This window comes from Apium graveolens, chromosome 3 (genome assembly GCF_009905375.1).
Source record: "Apium graveolens cultivar Ventura chromosome 3, ASM990537v1, whole genome shotgun sequence".
In the NCBI taxonomy this organism is placed as follows: domain Eukaryota; kingdom Viridiplantae; phylum Streptophyta; class Magnoliopsida; order Apiales; family Apiaceae; genus Apium; species Apium graveolens.
In genome coordinates, this window is record NC_133649.1 from 11933272 (window position 1) to 11952887 (window position 19616).

A 19616-nucleotide genomic window follows, 5' to 3' on the forward strand; every position below is an offset into this window, starting at 1 on the left:
ATGTCATTGAAATCTCCTGCAATACACCAAGGTAAGCTTGACTGTGCAACCAATGTTTGTAATCTATTACATGATTCTTGTCGAATCTCTCTTTCTGGGCAGCCATTGTATCCTGTATATCTCCAACGACCCACCTGCTCAATGTTAATCTCGAAATCAATATAGAACTGACAGCTATCTTTAATCACAATATCACAATCATTTTTCCAAAATAATGCCAATCCTCCCCCTGTTCCATAAGAGTCCACGCTCCAGCATCCCACAAAACCTAACTGCTTACACACTTGCAAAAATTTATTTTTTTAACCAAAGTTCCAGATAGAAAAACAAAACTGGGCCTTATTTGTGTGATTGTGTCACGTAAAAATCTGACTGCTCGTGGGTTGGCCAGCCCACGACAGTTCCACACTAACCAGCTCATTGATTTAGGCGGGTCTGTACCACAGGACCCGCCTTTTGCAAGTTTTTTGGCCCATTTGATTGACTAGGCCCAGTAATCAATTCATCCTCATTATATTCCATAATATTTTCCCGCTCTATCCGCTTCCTTTTTGGATCAACTACAACTGTTTGTCCTTCAAATTTATTTCCTTCCTGATTTTTCTCTAATTGATCTTCTATCCTTTTGCTATCCAAGATATCATCCTAATTTCATGGGATTACAACAATCCCTCCCGCTGATGTCGAATTTTCAACCACTCTCCCGTCCACCTCCATGAAACGAATTCCAGCAACATTGCCACCCAAATCATTAGCCCTGTTTTTAGCTTCCTTATCACGTTCCTCCCATGTCGCAGTCTCATTCCCAGAATTCCTTAGCCATCTCGCTCCAGCATTATTGCCCCTTGCATTTTTAACAGGAGCCCTCAACCATACTCCATAAGCACGATCTATATCTTTGACAGGGTTTGCATAAACAATGGCACAGTCCATGTCTTGATGATCCAACATTCCACAAACAAAGCAAAAAGTACTGAGTCGTTCGTATTTAAAATTTAACCAGCTCCATGCACCTGTTGGGCTTGCTGAGCAGGCCTAACTCCACATTAGTATGATATTGTCCGCTTTGGGCTGAGCCCGCACGGATTTATTTTTGGGTCACTCCCAAAAGGTCTCATTCTAATTGGAGTTGTCTTGCTCAGCAAACCCAACAAGTGGTATCAGAGTTATGGTTATAACGGTCCATAACAATCTCACGTGGGCTTCAAAATGGACCTTGAAGGAGGCAGATGGGCTACCCAGTATGGGCTCAAGGAAAAGGCAGGTAGTCCTTCCAGTATGGGTCTAGGGGGAGCAGATAGCCAGATGAACTTCCAGTATGGGTCCAGGGGGAGCAGATTCACAATCAGGTGGCAGAATCGACAATTTTCGGGCCCGATGTGTGAAGGGGGAGATTGTTAGGAGTTGTCCCACATCGTTTGTGGGAGAGGCAGTTTGCTAGCATATAAGCAGCCAGATAACTCCAATTAGTATGAGGTCTTTTGGGATATGCCCAAAACCAAACCCACGAGGGCTCAGCCCAAAGCAGACAATATCATACTAATGTGGAGTTAAGGCGTGCTCAGCAAGCCCAACAACACCTCCCTGCCTTTTAAGCTTCATACGCCTTATTAATGGTTTATCAACATCCATGGTTACACGGATTCGTGAATATAATTTCCACCCTCCACTGATATTAGCCGGATCGAATTTGATAAACGTACCCAAGTAATTCCCAACATTTGTAAAAATAGCTTCAGAGCACAATCCTTGGGGAAGATCGTACACTTGAATCCACATATCAATTTTGTTCAGTGCCACAACATGTGGATCTTCATTCTCCTTAAGGTGATGATACACCAATATATTTTGTTCGAATGTCCATGGCCCGCCATCTAACACCTTCTGCATATCCAACACATGGTTGAACACAAATGAGTACCTTTGTCCTCCCAAATCATGAATTTCCGTACCCTCTTTTAGCCTCCACAAAGATGCCATTACATTTTGCATTGCTCCAAAGTTTATGTTCTTCTCTCTAACAAAACGACCAATCAACACATATGTTGTACGTGTTTTGATTTCTCCATCCGCAACCTCGATACCCCCATCCTCTTCCTCCAATGATAATCTCGAGTACAGCTCCTCATTTTTGAAGATGCCATTTTAATAAAATATACGTAACTACTGAACGAAATACTTGCATATAAGAGCCTTTACAAAACTTGCATAAAGTAAGACAAATAAAACTTGCATAAAGCAAGACCGAGAGAGAGCGTGTTTAAGAGAGCGAAAGCGGGTAGCCTATCGTTCTTAAATATTGATAATATGTTAAGTGTATGTATATGGATAGTAGATTCCGTTAACCTCTGTATATGAACTAGTATGTCTTTTTTTATTTAAATACGTTTTTCTGTTAATTTACACGTCTAACGATGTTTTAAAGTTAACTGACACGTCAACAAGATTCTAACGGCGTCAGAATCTTTTTAACGGCATGACCGGATCCAAAAAAATTTGAAAGTTAAAGGACCCGATTTGCGGAATCTTTTATTTGGACCTATCGAATAAAACAGGAATGTATCATTTAATTTTTCCAATAAATGAAATTATTTAATTAAATTTTCAACTTAGATCACACATTAGCAAAAGTTAATTATAGTCTGCCATTTGTTGTACATTGATTGGATAACAATCATCAGGAGAGCCTGAATAAGCTCTTGTAGCAAGAATTTGATTGACAGCCTCAGTTGGATGAAATGCATCCCAGAACAAATATTCTTTCCTGTTCTTGCAAGGTAATAACAATGGAAGACAAGTTATTTGCCCTTTGTTTCTTCCAATACCACAACACCCTTCATCAGTAACTGTAAATCCTGTTAAATACATGCAGTTCGATATTATCATATTAACAACCAAAAGATTTGAAGTATTGGTACCAATAGATTATTTGTTCATTTTGGTTTGTTTTTAATTACCGTAGGCAGTTGGATTCCTTAAAATATCGCCAAATGCACCGTATGTGTCTCCATAAACAAAGATTGCATCGCGGTGGCTCTTGTTTAGCTGCTCAACTAATGATCTAAGTCGTATGTTAAACTGTCCAACGACATCGTTTACGTAAGATACACACTCTCCTGGTGGAGCTAGACCGGAAGCTAGTTGATTGGGAATGCAACCAAGTTGTCCAATTCCAGCTAGAAAGAACTTCCTCAGTCCTAGACTGTACAGTGCCTGGAAATAAAAAGAAATGGTGCCTGGGCTGCATTAGTACATGTTTGGAAAATTGAGGCTCTCGAATAAATCTTAGATTAAGCTTCAAAAATATGTTGTGCACGGGGAATCAAGCATTTAGTAGTCTTACTAGGATTTGCCTTGTGTAGTGCTTTATGAGGAGATCAGCGTAATCTGCAGGATTGTAGACGTAGCTAGAGGAATATAAAGATGGCAGCAAATAGTTATTAAGGTAATCGTTGCTACCAAGAATCACTACTGCTAAAGATGATTTCAAATAGTTAATAAGCTCCTGATCATCCATATCATTCTTCAATTGATTTAAGAGGTTCTCAAAGTTTTGAACCTGTAGCCTAAAGCTGAATCGTTCACCCTGTTGGACATAAGGTTTTGAGATTTATAGTTGAAACATGGAGAGTATATTAAAAGAAAGTGATAGGAGTTGTATGTTGAATAGTCCTATGAACATTACTAGATTTTGTCCTGACTCTTCAAGAATGCCTGCAGCAGCTGAAGCAAAACAGACCCCCTTAAGAATGTTGTTTCCGGTGGCTAAAGGATCTGCATATGCTGGAAGAAGTGGAAGTCCCAGCAATTCTCCTGCAAAAAGTTGAGTTGAAATCTACTTGGAATTGCAATAGATCTAAACAAGTGTAGGGAGATAAAACTGTGAAAGGTTTTTCTACAAGCAGTATCCATTACCAAGTAGGTCTATAACGGTTTTACCATTACAGAATCTACCAGAAGGGCGGCTTTGGTAGAAATCAACACCATAAGGCACATAATTTGCTTTGGCCAAAGAGGTAAGGTAATTATTATTTCCTGGATCAGTTAACGAGTCTCCGAATGCAAACATTGCTGAGAACTTTGGTGATGCCATTTCCCCATTTCCGAAAACCATCACAACTGAAGAAACAATCAATACTAGTAGTCTCAACATATTTATTTAAATACCCTTTTCTCTCTGTAGCAAGTCCCTCCGGGGGATCAATGCAGCTGATGCTACATTTATTAAAATTATAGCAACCTTTGTAAGTAAAGAAAAGAGAAAATCCAACTCTTTATTCAGAAAAAAGGAGCACAAATGCTGGGAAATTTTTGAAGTGTCCAACTTTTCTTTAACAACCATATGATTTGGTGATTCTTTTCTCTCGCTTTCTCCTCTTTTTCACCAGAAACTGGCATAGTATCAGAATCCTTAAAGATATCGATTTCAGAAAATATAACTTTACATTGATCCAGAACAATATTAATCTGTATATTACCATAACAATATATTATTAAAACGATAAACTAGCGTAACAGGCTAATAGCATGCCTAAAGTATTACTTTAAATTACCTGTACCCCTAAACCCTCCTACATTTAGGTGCCCCAGCCTGCTTCAGTTACATCTTTGTATTTTGTTTGTTCTTTTGGAAAAGTAAAAGCTTTCTGTTTTGATCTTTGCTTCTGTTTAAATTCTCTTTTCTTTGGTATATATTAATAGCCTACTTTGGGAATGAAGCTCAACAGAAACAAGAAATATTTCATGAAACTTGGCCATGCAATCTATCCACAGAAAGAGAATGTATGGGAAAAATCTCTACAGAACCTTATTATTAACATTTACAAACAAGATCAGCATTGAGTCCTTGTAATACATATATAGTACATGATGATTTGGTGACTAGAGGTGTCTAAAACAATTTATTCATCACGAGAACTTAAGCTTAGCAATATTAATAAGTGGAATTAACCCTGAGTTGGGATGGAGATGGATGATTCAGAATCTTTCTGTAGAAACAGTGAGATGATTTATGATCTCCTTAATTAAGTAAATATATCTATTTATTGATTTTGCGGCAATTTTGTCTTACTTCTCCTTTCGAACCCTCTTTAACATCCAATAAACCCATCTTCACCATGGCCTGCTGGAAATCAAGGAAAAACATGGCTGTATTCATGGCATAATTATTTACAATGCCTCTAGTTTGGGAACTTGAGAATAAGGTCTGATCTGAACTAAGTACTCCAGCTTTGTTTTGCAAACCAATGAAATAGTTATTATCAAATGTGTTTCGAGACATATCAAATGGTTGCTCTGCATTGTCTCCAGCTTTGCATGTTCTAATCAATGTATTGGCGAATCGTGTATCAATGTCTGGATCTACATTATGAGTGCTGTCAAAGTTTGCCAACCTGTTCTTGAAGGATGAGCATCTTGCCACTCCTAGTGTGTGTGCCCCTAAAACAAAATCATGTCCAGAAAACAAAAATCACTTCAACAGTAACTTTAGGGATGCTAAATGTACAGAAATACACAAGAAAAAATTGTAGAGCATTTTTAAATAGATTACCTGATAGAGCCACCATATCTTGGGTGGTGAAACCATGCTGCCCAAACATCCTGATAAGCTCTGAACTATTGAAAGTTGGCGGTGGGAGGTTTCTTGTATCTTCTATCTTTGACCTTGTTCCATCTTTTCTTCCTTTTGGTATGTCATAAACTGGACCTCCAGCCTGATATTATATTCAAAACCAATATTATTCGATTGTTCTCATCAGCTAGTAATTTAGTCTAGACAATGCTTTCGAACCAGAACAAATGCATATGCAACTGTGTTATAAGGTCATAATTCATGCTAGAATTATGCATGTAATACACGATTGCACTAGCAAAGATGATCACATCCACAGTCCAGCACGATAACTCATATAAAGTCCGTCTCCTGTCAACCTTAAGGTTTTGGGAAAGTTGTTAATTTGACATCGTCTCATGGCTCTTTTGACCCAATGATCTTGAGTTAGTGTATGGTTTATGTGTGTGCTATATGTTTACTTACAAAGAAAACAGCATCTCTGGCAGCCATTGCAACTATATCAGCACAAGAAACCACTCCAGGACATTGATCTTCAAGCTGATCTTTAATATCATCAATTAACTCATAACCTCTCAAACTCAAATTTGCTGGAGAATCCTTCTCTGCTGTATTCCCCTTTGTTGAATCCAGCAAAATCGACGCATCACATCCCTATTTCGTTAAACAAAAAATCAATGAGAAACTATAATATTTACAAAATAGAACTACCAAGTACCTAAACAAGTAAGAGAAATGGACCTGAATAAAGCAGTCATGAAAATGCATTCGAATAAGACCAGCAGCAAGTGTAGGATCAGATTGCAGAGCTCTGTTAACAGTGTCCTTCACAATTAGCTCTACCATTGGACACCTCATTATATAGTAATTCATACTAACAGCTTCTGCTGCTCTAAACATTGTTAATCCACTTAATAACAAAAACATAACTACCGAAAAATTATTACAAGTACTGTTCTTTATAACCATCTTTCCTGATTTTGTTAAAAAGATTGTAATTAAGAAAATGAGCGCCAAGACAGTATACTCGCGGAGATTTATTAAGCAACTGATTAACTCATCAGCTATACTTTGTGCAGTAGTGCAGGAAACGTAAAGATGCATATTTATAGTGGCCAGTGGGTCGGCTGATGATTAAAAACAATGTACTGCTAAATTATGATTCTTTAGTGGAATATTCTAGATATACGATTTCAAATTCATCAGTGGAGGCAAAATTGCGGTCCATAATTTTCTGTACCTAATTAGATTATATGTTAATCTATATTTGTTAGTAAAGTATTAGTCCAAAGCTTGTTTTCTGCATGTAATTCGACGTGTATTACACCAACAACTGTAAGTGGACATCTGAAATTTCTTGGACATGTTACATGTACAAATTCTATAAGATTTTGAGGATCGCATAAAGCTGTACTAGTTGCACAACATATGAACAAACCTTAAATTTTTCAAATAGTTTCATTTGGCTATTCTGTAATGATTTTAACCAAGTAATGGTTACAGAACTCTACATTATGGTTTTGATGCCACTAACGTTGAGATAATCCTACTATCTCTCCTACTGTATCCAGAGCTGTAAACTCAATATCAGTGGTAGGATTGAAAATGAGCCAGGGATAGCAAAAAAAATCATTAGTAATTGTCAAGGATTCGTGGGGTTGAAAGTAAAATTTGTAATGATACTAATTTTTCCGCCTCAACTGAACATTTCCAACTCATCCGGGCTTCAGCCCTGAATTAGGCCCTTACTGGTTCCGCCACTGCTCACTATCATCTGTGGATTATGTGATTTGTTAGTGAGTAATTTGTGGAGTAATTTTAAAACAACATATCGATAAAATGATTGCATGCACAACTAACAAAAATGTAGAATAATGAAAGATTGTATTATCTGTAATCAGTGTTTGACTACTGCAGACCATCAATCCTTATCAGTGTCGAACAGAGTAGTGGAAAATATGATGAAACCAGTCCCCTTTGGCTACTTCTATGTAGTGCAAAGAGCTGGTATCCATATTCAAGTTCCCTTTTAGTTAAGTGGCGGAGGTGGAGTAATACTTATCTTTCTTTAGACTTGCATTCCCGCGTACAATTCAGCATGCTTGTTTTATTTTAGTGGCACTCACACGTCTGTTTACACACTCTCTTTGTCTCTTTTCATTTTTGGATGCAAGAAAGTCGAATTTTAAGTAGATGTATGTGAAGTCAACTGTCATTATGTAGTCAATTGTTGTTTTGTTATTGTTTGTTGATGTCTATGTCTCTCTAATGTTTTGGTATTGGTCTTTGCATTTTTATGTGGTGAAGGAACTAGGGTGTGGCTATCCAGAGCTCTCTCCCTGTAGGACTTCATAGATCCGTCTGCAGATTACGAATATTTTATATCATTAAAATTAACTTTGGGCATATTGTTCTTCACAGACACTTTAGAAACGTAAGGCAAGTGACCTTTGGTCATATTATTGAATGAAATTCCTCGGCCAAACTCAAGTATTGCCCTGCGTTTCTAAAGTGACTGCTGAAGAAAAATTTCCCATTTTTTTTTAAAAATGTGATAAAAATAAGTAATGCTTCACTGAATCTGGGGAGATCACATCCAGTGATCCAGTCTTTAGTAAATTAGGCTCGTCTACTATGATGTAAGATTCAGGAAGAAAAACATATATGCAAATATGATTAGTCAACTTCAGTACTCTAATGGGGTATTTTACATCTATATTGATCTAAATGTCTAGAACTTCCTCTTTGTCTAGAACTTCCATTTATGTTCCCGGTCTACATAAAAATTGTATATTGATCTTGTTAAGTTTGTCGATTCTCTAAAAATAAGAACTTCAATAAGCGAAGCGTGCATGTATGCGAGGTGTGAAGCAATCTCGTACCAGACTTAACAACTTCCATCATATGGTTCACGGTGCATTCTACAAAGACATCTTAGTTTTAGCAAACCCCCAAAAAGTGACCCCTGCAAATTTGCACCTTTACATGTTTTATTAAGAAGTATGTATCATGCGTGGTAGTGGTGTAGGATTGAGACTCAAGTTGATTCACTATAGGTGTATATTTGTGCTTCATAGCTTCTGTAAGGGTAAAAATCTTATCAGCTTTTCAAGTGAAAATCCTTTCTGGGTAAAAATCAAGTGAAAATTCCACGGAAGCAGCGCAAAGGGGTTCACTACGGGCTCACACCCCAGCCCAACACGTAAAATTTGCATTATTGTATTATGATAATACTAAAAAAATGACAACAAATGAAGATTATGACCCATTATCAAAATAAAATTTAGTGCGATCACAATACATACCTATACACTAAATTTTGCATATATCAGAAAGTAAATGAAATTGAAGCACATAGAAAACTAAAAGAATCTTCTGTAACAAAAGTTTTTTTTTTCTGGTTAAAAATAACAAAAGTTCTTTTGTAATCCAACTGGTTAATAGCAACTAGTTTGCACAGCATACATGCCTGAAACATGAGTCAGGATAAAAAGAAATAAATTTAAGGAACTAAAAGCTTGACTAGATTAAAAAAATATCAAGAGTGCTGATGCATATTGTTGAGGTCCGGTCTGAAATATTTACACATTGTTTATCAGACCGAACAAGTTAAAAGCATATACATATTCCCAAAATGCACAGCACCCGATCAAGCTTTGGTTGTCCAGTTCGCCCTAATTTTGCCATTACCACTTCCATAGGCGGGGTTGAACGTTTCACCCTTGGCAGTTGTCCCTCTGCCAGAGCTAGCAGCAGCGCACACATGACAGACATATCTTGCAGGAACAGCATCATGGTCTGGAATCCCGGAACATCTAGTGTGCTTCCAAACACCACATACATCACAAGCCAGCATTCTCTCTCCATCATCATCTCTTGCCCCGCAAATACAATCCACTATCCAGCTCTCAACCCCTCTTTCCATTCTAAACTTGGTCATGCCATTTTTACCCAGGCATTTCCCACGGAGTCTAATCGTTTCAGTTGATCCGAATAGAAGCTTCACCTGTGTGGAATCAAGTACGCCACCAAAGCCAATTATCTCTTCTGCTTGAAATCTTCTCAGGGAGAGATATACTTCTTGAAATGCTTTTGATCCTTCAAGCTTCACATCGGATATGGTAGCACCACAAGGTAGTATAATTACCTCAGGAGGTGGCTTTATAGAATCGTCCTCAGACTGATCCATGAGATCCACCTCACATGATAATTGTACAGCAGATGGGTGCATAGCAGTAAGAAAATTCTCAGGATGGTAATTTTTAACAAATTGCTTGCAATCAAGCAGCTTCGTAGCAGATTCAATTGAATAAGTCCACTTGACGTCAGGCACAAAGTTCAACATGCTCTGGGGGTGAAGCATGGCTTCATACAGGTACCTGAGATCATGGAGCAGATTCTGTTCGGCTGGGTGGTTTGTACCAGAAGGATATTGACAAGTTGAGCCTCCATCTACAGGGGCACTTCCTCGCTCAAGTCTGCATAAACACGAGCACCGGATTTTAAGCTATAAATACAGAAAATAAAATGCTTGGACATGCTAATTCAAATTTTTAATCTATCATAGCAAAACATAATATAGATCAATGCCATACACTAATTAACAATCATACCTATACTCCAAGGCATCAGATTCAGGATTGCACCGTGAATTAACAATCATGCCATTCGCAGCTTGTTTTCCTTTAAGTTCCTTGAGGCAATAATCAAGTAGTTCGGGAGGACCTGCCTTGCAAACAGCTCCCCTAAGCGCACGCCAACTAACCCAATTGGATCCAGTAATAGCCCTTAATACTTTGAACATTGCTTCCTCCACTCGAACAACATCATTAGTAGTCCATGCACTCAGAATCCTTGAGTCACATAATTTACGCTTCTTAAAGGTGGCATCATCAACCCTCACAGGGGACTTGTGTGCAGCACGTAACAAATTCATCAAAAAACAAAAGAGATCTCTAATATTTACAAGCTCGTCCTCAGATATTGACTGATACAATGATATCAAATCTTGTAATCTAGTTCTTGGTTTCCGTCCTTGAGAAGTAAAGATGGACAGCGGCGTATTTGAGAGAGTTTCCACAGCATTATTATAAGCATCAACTGTTAGGGCAAAACTACCAGCACCAAACTCGTAACCCCAGTCGCCATACCAGGAATGGCCCTTTGTGATGGCATGTAGAAGGCGAAATTCCAGCCCATACTTTTTTGAGACATCCATGACACTGACCTTTCTGTTCAGATAAAGGACGGAAAAATATACGAGGCTTAGAAGTTTACTTTGCAGAAGCAATTAGTTAAAACTCTCTTGCAAAAGATCTTGGAGAAAAAATACACATGAGCCTTTATTCACACTAACAGGTAACAATATTTAACAAACACTCACCTGACTGCAAGTACTTTACACAGGCGGTCCCAAAAGTCCATAATATGACATCCAGAGAGTACCCTAGATCCACCTTCTCTACCATTAACTCTAAGAAGGTGGCCATAACCATTGGAATGGACAACCCCATGTAAGAGATGAGTTGTATCCTCCAGCTGGTTATACATCCAATCTTCTGCATCTTCAGCGGTCATCTCATGGTTACATGACTTGCACCTGGAAGTAAGCGGCATAACTTTCAGTACAAGAAAATTTCAGAAATGAATAAGCTGAAATATCAAGAGGGCATTCAAGCCTCCAACATGTGACCGGAACAACTAATAGATGACAAGATAAAAATTATAAGATACTATCTTCTTTAATTTCAAATTAAAATGTGATTAATTGTACATGGTATTTTTTTTAGCATAAGATATTGTAATGATCAATTTAGTTGATTGTTGGGAAATAAATTCATCACTCATTGAAAGAGAAGTTCTAATAAATTAATTTGCTTATTTACAGATTGTTGTAAGATGATTAATTATATAACCGCAAAAAAATTCTAACATTTTTTACCGAACATTTTGATCTTCAATTTTTTTAAACTTTAAAGTTCTGTTGAGGAATTATATGTAACCTTATAATCCAACAAATCATTACTGTATATCATTGTTTGGTAATTTGCATTTGACATTGTATATCGTACTTCTAAAACAGAAACCAAATACAATATTCCTTCAACAAAGAAAATGTATTCCATGTTTCACTACAATGCGAATAAACAAAAGACCTTAAACTACCCTCACCTTGAGTCAGACCCCGGGAAGGTGTCACCGCAGATTGAACACGGCTTATTATATGCTGCGATTGATTGACCATCTGCCTTGATGATAAAATGGTAGCGCTTAGCACATACTGGATTACCACTCCAACCTATAACCATCAATAAGCTATCAACATCACCACTAAATTTCCAACATCCATATACATACCAACAAGGAATTTAAATTTAAGGGCGTAATGGCCAATTTAGCTCAACTTCTTTTTAAAAAAAAATTGTTTCTCAACAAAATTTTCATAATTAAAAAATAAAATCAAACAAATTATGTGCACGCGTGACAATAATCAGAGCTTGTTCAATACGTTACAAAATATAAAATCACATATTTTGCGTGAGAAATTAGTTACAAGGACCATCATGTTACAATTTATAGTCAACAGCGGTCCCCTTTTAGACTTTAGCTAAGAGATTACAATAATATATCCAAGAGAAAAATAAAAGTAAATTATTAATTATTAATTATACGTGTCCACATTATGAAATATCCCCACATCTTACCCACCAAACTAAAGTAGGGCCAAAAAGAACAAACAAGATAAGTCAGACAAGGGCCCCACCATGTTAATCTACTTTATTAATTAATATTGATATTCATTTAAATTATATTCGTCCAATTTTATTTAACTAATTAATTAAAATATTTTAAATTATATTTTATAAATATTATTACTGGATATGAGGGAACAGATTAGGTTGTTAATAAAAAGTGCATTAACTATTCTCGTGTTTCCCGCCAACAAATGACTCGTTCTGTGACTCGGTAAGTTTAGGAACTCACCAACGACTCGGCACTGATCGCAATACACGGATCTAGATCTCGCCACGTTTTCTTCGACGACGTCAAGACAAACGGTGGCGAGATCATCCACGTCCGAGTTGGACTCAGCCGAGTCGCCGACTCGGAACACGATCTGACGATTCATCAACTGCGGTAACAGCGAAGACGGCGGCGGAAGCAGCGCGTACTTTGACACAAACGACTTCACGCTTGTCCGAAACGGACCGTCCACCGGAGATTCGCCAGCCGGGAAGGTGAAGAAGTCGTTGATATCGGCCGTGACTCGCCGCTTCATTCGCTTCAACGGCCGGCCACTCACGACCATAGTTTTTCGAAACTCAATCGTCAGATCTAGGCGCGTGAGCACTCTACGAAGGCGCGTGGAGTCAAAAAAATCTTCAATTATATCTCAGATCTGGTGGAATTAGCGGTTTAACGGTGAAAAATTAAATCGACGGCGATAGAGAGAGAGAGTGATCGACGGCGATAGAGAGAGAGGAGTGAAAGAGGGAAAAAAATAGGGTTTGTGTGAAAATTGGGGCTTTTTGGGCAGAACAGATGTGTATAAATTAGATAAGATGTATGTATTTATATTTTTATTTATTTATGGGTTTTTTATGGGGAACTGTGAGATGAAAAATAAATAAAAAGAGGGTGTGACTTGGGCAGAGGCGGTTTAAGAAGAGAGTGGAATGTGGAGGGAGTTGGTTGAGTTTTTCTTGTTTTTTTTGTTTTATTTTATGTTTTGAATCTTAGTAGCTAAGTATAGCTATTGTGAACTTACGGAAATACCCCTTTCCATGTAGATTTACTCAACTTAAATAGCCTTTCCTAAAACTAATCAAACCAAAATTAAATATTTTTAATATCGGAATAAACTTTAAAATTACAGTATCATTTTGAAATTTGGGATTTTCGGTGATAAATATGTGCAATCGGAGTAGTGTTGAAAGTCCACGAACGTAAAATCGTAAATACATACAGGTGAATTGGGATGAAATCAAAATTAATATTTCATTCAGGACTATATTTTTGGCTAATTTTTATAATTTTGTCAAAGTTAAACAAAAATAATTTAAAATTTGCTTTTGGAAGTTTAAAGATGAAAGGTTCGGGGATATTGTTGTAAATCTACACTTGGGCTAAAATTAGAAAATTTTAATTTTATGTCCATAATTTGAATGGGTCAAAAGCGGATAGAAATCTAGTGAATTTACTCAAATGGCCTTGAATGAGCTGTAAGCAACTAAGCATTATTTTTCCGTTTCTTCTTCTGCACTCTTCAGCGGCCACACGCGTTCGACAAGATGGCGTGAGCCGTGAGATAAAAAAGAGGATTTAAATCTACAAATTTAAAATTAAATAATGGTGAACTGTTTTTACATTCCACGTGTACCTCAACATGCCACATGGGCAAAACTTGTGACCTTTTTTCAAAAAATTTAGCAGCTGAAATTAGATAGGATATAAATTAGACGGGAGTATTAAAAAATGAACACGGCGGGGCTGGGAAAAAATAGAATTAAAATCAAAATCGAACTGAAATAAAAAAAATCGGATATAATTGATCCGAATAAAATCGATCCAAAACTGAAACTAAAAAATAAAAAATCGAACTGATTTAAATGGCTCGGTTCCGGTTATACATTCTAAGCAGACCGATAAAAACTAAACCGAACCGGTTTATTAATATTAATAAATAAATATTATATTTTACATATATAATTTATATATTATTTATAAATTTTTGAAAATTATAACTTTATTGTTATATTGCAAAATAATTTATAATTTACTAATGATTGATTTAACTTTTTAAGTTGTAATTTGTAAAACCATAGTCCTGTTAGTTTCCTTCAGACTCTGCATTGCTATTGTGTTTTCTTAAATTTTGTGTGTCAAAGTTTGTGCTTAGATGATATTGTGGTGTTACTTCAAGATAACTCAGTCAACCCTGTTTCATTATTTCATTATGCTAATCAAATTTCTATACACCGGTTCACTCTTTCGTGGCACCAGTCATGGACCATTTTTATTTTGTGATATGCAATATTTCATTCTAGATTTCGCGCATGTTTTGTGTTATTTAAAATTATGTTTCCATTTGTTTGTTTGTATATTATTTTTATATTTGTCAGTTTTATAATTGAAATCGAGCCGATTGTAATCGAATTGAAGTTTTTTAGACCGAAACTGAATTCGAATCCGAACCGGCGGTTGCGGTTTTGAATTTAAAAGACTGAATATATATGATTACGGTTCCGGTTTTATCCCGAAATCAAGCCGAACCGGCTCATACTCTCCCCTAACTACATATACCAAATCAGTGATAAAAGTTTGGTATCGACTGATGTTATATTACAGATTTGATAATTTAGAAGAATGTTATTGATGTAATTTAGCGTGAAGGTAGAGGATTTATTATTATTAATTAATTACTAGCCAATATTTACATAACGCGTGACATGTTAATCCATTTTGAATACCAATCTGACATCTTTAACATTATTCATAACAAATTATTCATATGATATAATTTGAAAATTTCATTGACAAAAAGATGTTTTAAGAGTATTAATTCTAAATTCGTTATTGGATACTACATCTGTCCCGTTTATTTATTTACAATTCCGAGAAAATATCCGGTATACATTTTATTAATTGGGTTAAAAATAACGGAGCTCTTTTTTTTGCTGTATGGTCTTCCGAGTTGGATCGACGTTCAACTTATGGGTTATAAGGCTGGTGTCAATCCCAGGCATATCAGCCGGTGTCACATCACTATTCTCTTGCAAGAAAGTTGTCAATTGGCCCTTCATGAGCTTGTCCAGAGATGCTCTGACATATATGACCTAATCCGGGTTTAATGAGTTTAGGGGAACTGGGACTAAGTCTTCAGCAAGCTTTCCTCGAAGTCCTTCATTCTTACGGACATCCATTTCTTTAATGGGGAGGACCTGCCCCCAGTTTCATCAGGCCTAAGTGCTGCAACATAACAACTGCAGATCATTTCCTGCTCACATCTCTCCTCTCCAACACCGTTTCTGATCGGGAACTTAAGTACCATGTGGTAGGTTGAGGGCACAACCTTGAACACGTGAACTCATGTTCTTCCATGGACAATGTTGTAAGTAGAGGCAGCCTTCACAACCTAAAAATTTAACATTTACTAGGCCTCTCTTGGCTCTTCCCCAATGGTTATGGGAAGTTGTATTGCTCATTCGACTTGGAACTTCACTCCATTAAATCCGTAGATGGGTGTGTCTGAAGGGGTGAGTCAGGAGTCATTATACCCCATCCTCAAAAATATGTCATGGAAAAAAATATCCATATAAGCTCCACTATCGACTAGTACTCTCTTGACAGACAATTTCCAATAATTGGTGTGATAACCAAACGATCGTCCTGAGGAAACTTTAAACCTTCAAGGTCGGGGTCGCCGAATTATAGTGTCATCACAGTCTTTGCACGTTTGGGTGCTTCTCCGACTATACTCATCACCTCTTTTGCATAGGCCTTTAGAGAGTTCTTTATTGTCCCAACAGTTGTTGGACCTCATGAGATCATATTGATCATTATCCCTCGGGGCTGTGGGTTACGACCTTAGTCGTTGCCCCTTTGATCATTATCTCTCTTCTGGCCCCCGGCCTCTTCACCCTTGGTGAACTTCCCAATTTTTTCTATTCGGATCAGATACCTGATCTCGTCCTTGAGTGATCTACAATTTTCGGTGTCATGACCAACATCTATGTGGAACCTACAATAATGGCCATTATCTCTTTTCTCGGGATCTCCCCTTAGTGGTTTCGGCCATTTGAAGTCCTTATCATTCTCAATCTCTAACAAAATTTGGCTCTTTGGAGCATTCAACCTTGCATAATCAGTGAACCTTGGTGATTGGTTCTTCTTGGAAGAGGAATCTGAGTTCTTTTCAGTTCGAGAATACTTATCTTTGGCATCATACTCCTGTTCCGTCATTCGCTTCATGTTGCCCGTGAATTCATTGTTCACGGCTGTCTTCTTCATGCTCTCTTCAACTTGGATATACTTCTCGGCTATACATTGGAGCTGTAACATGTTTTCTGGTGTGCGCTTAACTAGAGACATCTTAAAGAACTAGTCCCTAGTAATAGTGCTATCATGGTCATTTTATCATCAAGATCCGAGATTTCCAGGGCCTCCTTCGTGAAACAATTCAAATAATCTCTAAGGGACTCTTTCGCTTCTTACACAAGGCTCATGAGGAAAGCCGAACTCTTCCCATGTACTTTTACACTAATAAACTGCTTGATGAATGGTTGACTCATATCTATGAAAGATCCAATGAAATTTGGGGGCAGACGGCTATACCATCGCTGAACCATGCCATATGAGGTTTAAAGAAAGGCCCAACACTTAATAGCATCGTTCACGGGCTGTAGCAATGGGGCATTAGAGAATGTTCTCACGTGATTTGCGGGGTCGTCAATACCAATATAAACTTTGCTGGTGGGCATCTTGAACTTTTTAGAGACATGGGCATTCAAAGTCTCTTCAGTGAATGGTTAGGATCATCGAGATCTCCTAAGGGCATCAAGTCAACTGGATTAGCCCTTGAAGTGACAACCCCTTGCTTAGGTGGCGGACCTTCTAGGTCAATAAAAGATGGGAAATCCCTCAATCTTACTGTTGGCGGGGATCTCGGTATTTGGTGCATCTCCATATCATGCCTTAACCTTTGGATCTCAGCTTCATGAGCCTTGATCTTCTCATGTATGCATTGGAGAATCGTCCCTTGGGTGTGCCTTGGCTGTTGATAGTCCCTTGGCACATGTTTTCTACTAGGGCGCCTCCTCATTAGAGCAGTTTCCTCGTCTTCGGATGAATCTAAGTCTCTTACAGAGTGAGGTCTAGAGAATTCTCGCCTTTCAGGAATAGGGGATAAGCCACAAATGTATTGGGGCATCCATCATTGTCTCTTCCCTTGACTAGTGAGGCCACACCCTCCAATCTCGGGGTATATAGGCATCACACAATGCGGGTTGGTAGTTCCTACGATGTTTAAAACTCATATCCGACGGGTTGAGAGTTTAGTGGTGCATGCAGTTGCTGAAATGGGAGATTCGTCCCTTTAGGAATTGGGGGATTCGTCTCTAGAGGCGGATCTTGAATTGGAGGATTTGTCCATTGAGTCTAGGCGTTAGTTGCCGCTATAGGGACTCCTCCGCCGAGGGTGGTGTAGATTAAGTGCGCCAGGATCTTGATGGAGGACGAGAGTGTCCTCGTTGGGACTGGTTCATTAGTTCCATTCTTACTTCCATTCCACGTGCTCAACATAGTTGATGTTTGATTTTCCACAGACGGCGCCAAATGTTGTGGAATAAAAACTAGGGGTTGTTAGTATTTAACGTTAGGGTTTGTAAGCTTCGAATTTTAATGGTTGTTCTCGCGGTGGGGACTGGTTGTCCTCGCAAGATGCCTACGTATCTCCGTGTTGTAGAGAATCAAGTCAAAATGTAGTTTTAGGCTGAGGGGTAGAGCCCTTTATATAGAGGTGAGTCTAGGGTTGGACTCGTGTTGGGAGACTTGGTGGTAAGTCTCCAACTTATATGATAATTAAAACTCCTGTAAGGCAACGAATTTTAGATCCTTCCTTGTAGGAGCTAGTGTCCATGTTTGATGTCATGTTCATGGTCTCTCAGCCGTATTGGGCCTAGTCCGTAGACAGCTTGTGCCTGAGGACCTTGACTACTTCTGCTCGTGGGTCTTGTCGACCTCGGCTCGTGGGCCTTGACGACTTAGGTCATCTTTGGTCTGTAACGAACCTTGATCAACCTGGTTTGTGTTGGGTTTTTGACCAGATTTCCACACACAATTAATGCGACATTTAATGTGTATTTAAGATGTATTTTCTATCTATATCAGATATATTATTTAACTTTAAATAAATTTATATTTATATTTATTTTTATTTAATGCTGGTTAGCGATATTTTAATTTCTTAACAAATATTAAATTACAATCTAATTGTTTAAATTATATTTTTCTAATCATATTCATCTTTATTAAACTTTTGTTTTTAAGTTGTATAAAAACTTAATTTTAATGTATAATTTATTTTTATACATCATATGAGAATTTAATTGAGTTTTCAGTTAAATTTAAAATTAAATATTTTCATTTCACCACTGAACCAAACACATTATTTCACGAATCAAATACATTATATCATGAATCATTCCCCGACCTCTTAGCCTCATGTCAACTTAACCCGATTCCCAATTTCGAGCATATACCGTCTTCTGAACCAAACAAACGACCCCTTAATTCATAATATTTGCAATAGATAGGTAATTTTATTTCAAAGTTCTTATATAAATAAGCATTAAAACCGTTAGCGCACCGTTATATGCATTTTTTAACAAAATCAATAATTTCGTCGAGTGATTAATTAACCGGCGTTCAAAAACTCGGGAGTATTCGGGGAGTACTCGGACTCGGATCTATTTCCGATCTGATTTTGATATACTCAGTTTTTTACTTGATTCGGGTCAAACTAGGGCAAAATAAGGATTATTCGGGAAAAAAACTCGATTTTAGGACATAAAATTTGAATAAATGAGTGATGTTCCCCCAAAAAAACATGTAAGTGAGTACTAGTTTTAAACAAAGAAATACAACTTTTTAGTATTTTTGGTGTCCCGTAAAAGGCTAGCAAAAATATATTTCATATCATTTATAAAATACTACGATTTAAATTCATATTAAAATAAAAGTTACATGTCGTTTACGTTTTTGAGTTTTATATCGAGTACTCTTTTGAGATACTCGAAAATATAATTAATTATATTGTATATCATTTATTTATAAAATACTTTAAATTAGACAGTTGTTATTTTATCTGAATTTTTCACCGAGTACTCGGAATATAATTATCTTGCATATCATTTATTTATAAAATACTTTAAATTAAATAATTATTATTTCATCCAAGTTTTTATTCGAGTACTCTTTCCGAGTACTCCCTGAGTACTAATTACTCTATGCCTTTGTCGAGTTGAATCGAGTACCGATTTTTAAA

The 19616-nt window shown here is 37.3% G+C and overlaps 3 protein-coding genes across 4 annotated transcripts; all 3 read right to left on the reverse strand.

The window, feature by feature from the left end:
- Window positions 1-2623: 2623 nt before the first annotated feature.
- Window positions 2624-4668, reverse strand: LOC141711685 (GDSL esterase/lipase At5g08460-like). Of its 2 annotated transcripts, none has more exons than XM_074514297.1 (5): window positions 3940-4668; window positions 3686-3813; window positions 3344-3586; window positions 2958-3213; window positions 2624-2855 (listed from the first exon to the last, which is right to left on the reverse strand). In XM_074514297.1, exons 1-5 carry the CDS (start codon window positions 4151-4153, stop codon window positions 2632-2634), a joined length of 1065 nt encoding a protein of 354 aa, XP_074370398.1. In that variant the 5' UTR covers window positions 4154-4668; the 3' UTR covers window positions 2624-2631. The 2 variants fall into 2 exon arrangements, with proteins under 2 accessions (XP_074370398.1, XP_074370397.1); XM_074514296.1 differs by having other exon boundaries at window positions 3916-4668.
- A 115-nt stretch (window positions 4669-4783) lies between these two features.
- LOC141711684 (peroxidase 47) lies at window positions 4784-6661 on the reverse strand. The gene is made up of 4 exons (XM_074514295.1): window positions 6314-6661; window positions 6038-6226; window positions 5552-5714; window positions 4784-5439 (listed from the first exon to the last, which is right to left on the reverse strand). The coding sequence occupies exons 1-4, from the start codon at window positions 6539-6541 to the stop codon at window positions 5039-5041; spliced, it is 981 nt and encodes a 326-aa protein (XP_074370396.1). The 5' UTR covers window positions 6542-6661; the 3' UTR covers window positions 4784-5038.
- A 2412-nt stretch (window positions 6662-9073) lies between these two features.
- On the reverse strand, window positions 9074-13293 carry LOC141711687 (PHD finger protein At1g33420). The gene is made up of 5 exons (XM_074514298.1): window positions 12557-13293; window positions 11744-11870; window positions 10956-11171; window positions 10186-10803; window positions 9074-10050 (listed from the first exon to the last, which is right to left on the reverse strand). The coding sequence occupies exons 1-5, from the start codon at window positions 12879-12881 to the stop codon at window positions 9222-9224; spliced, it is 2115 nt and encodes a 704-aa protein (XP_074370399.1). The 5' UTR covers window positions 12882-13293; the 3' UTR covers window positions 9074-9221.
- Window positions 13294-19616: the final 6323 nt, after the last annotated feature.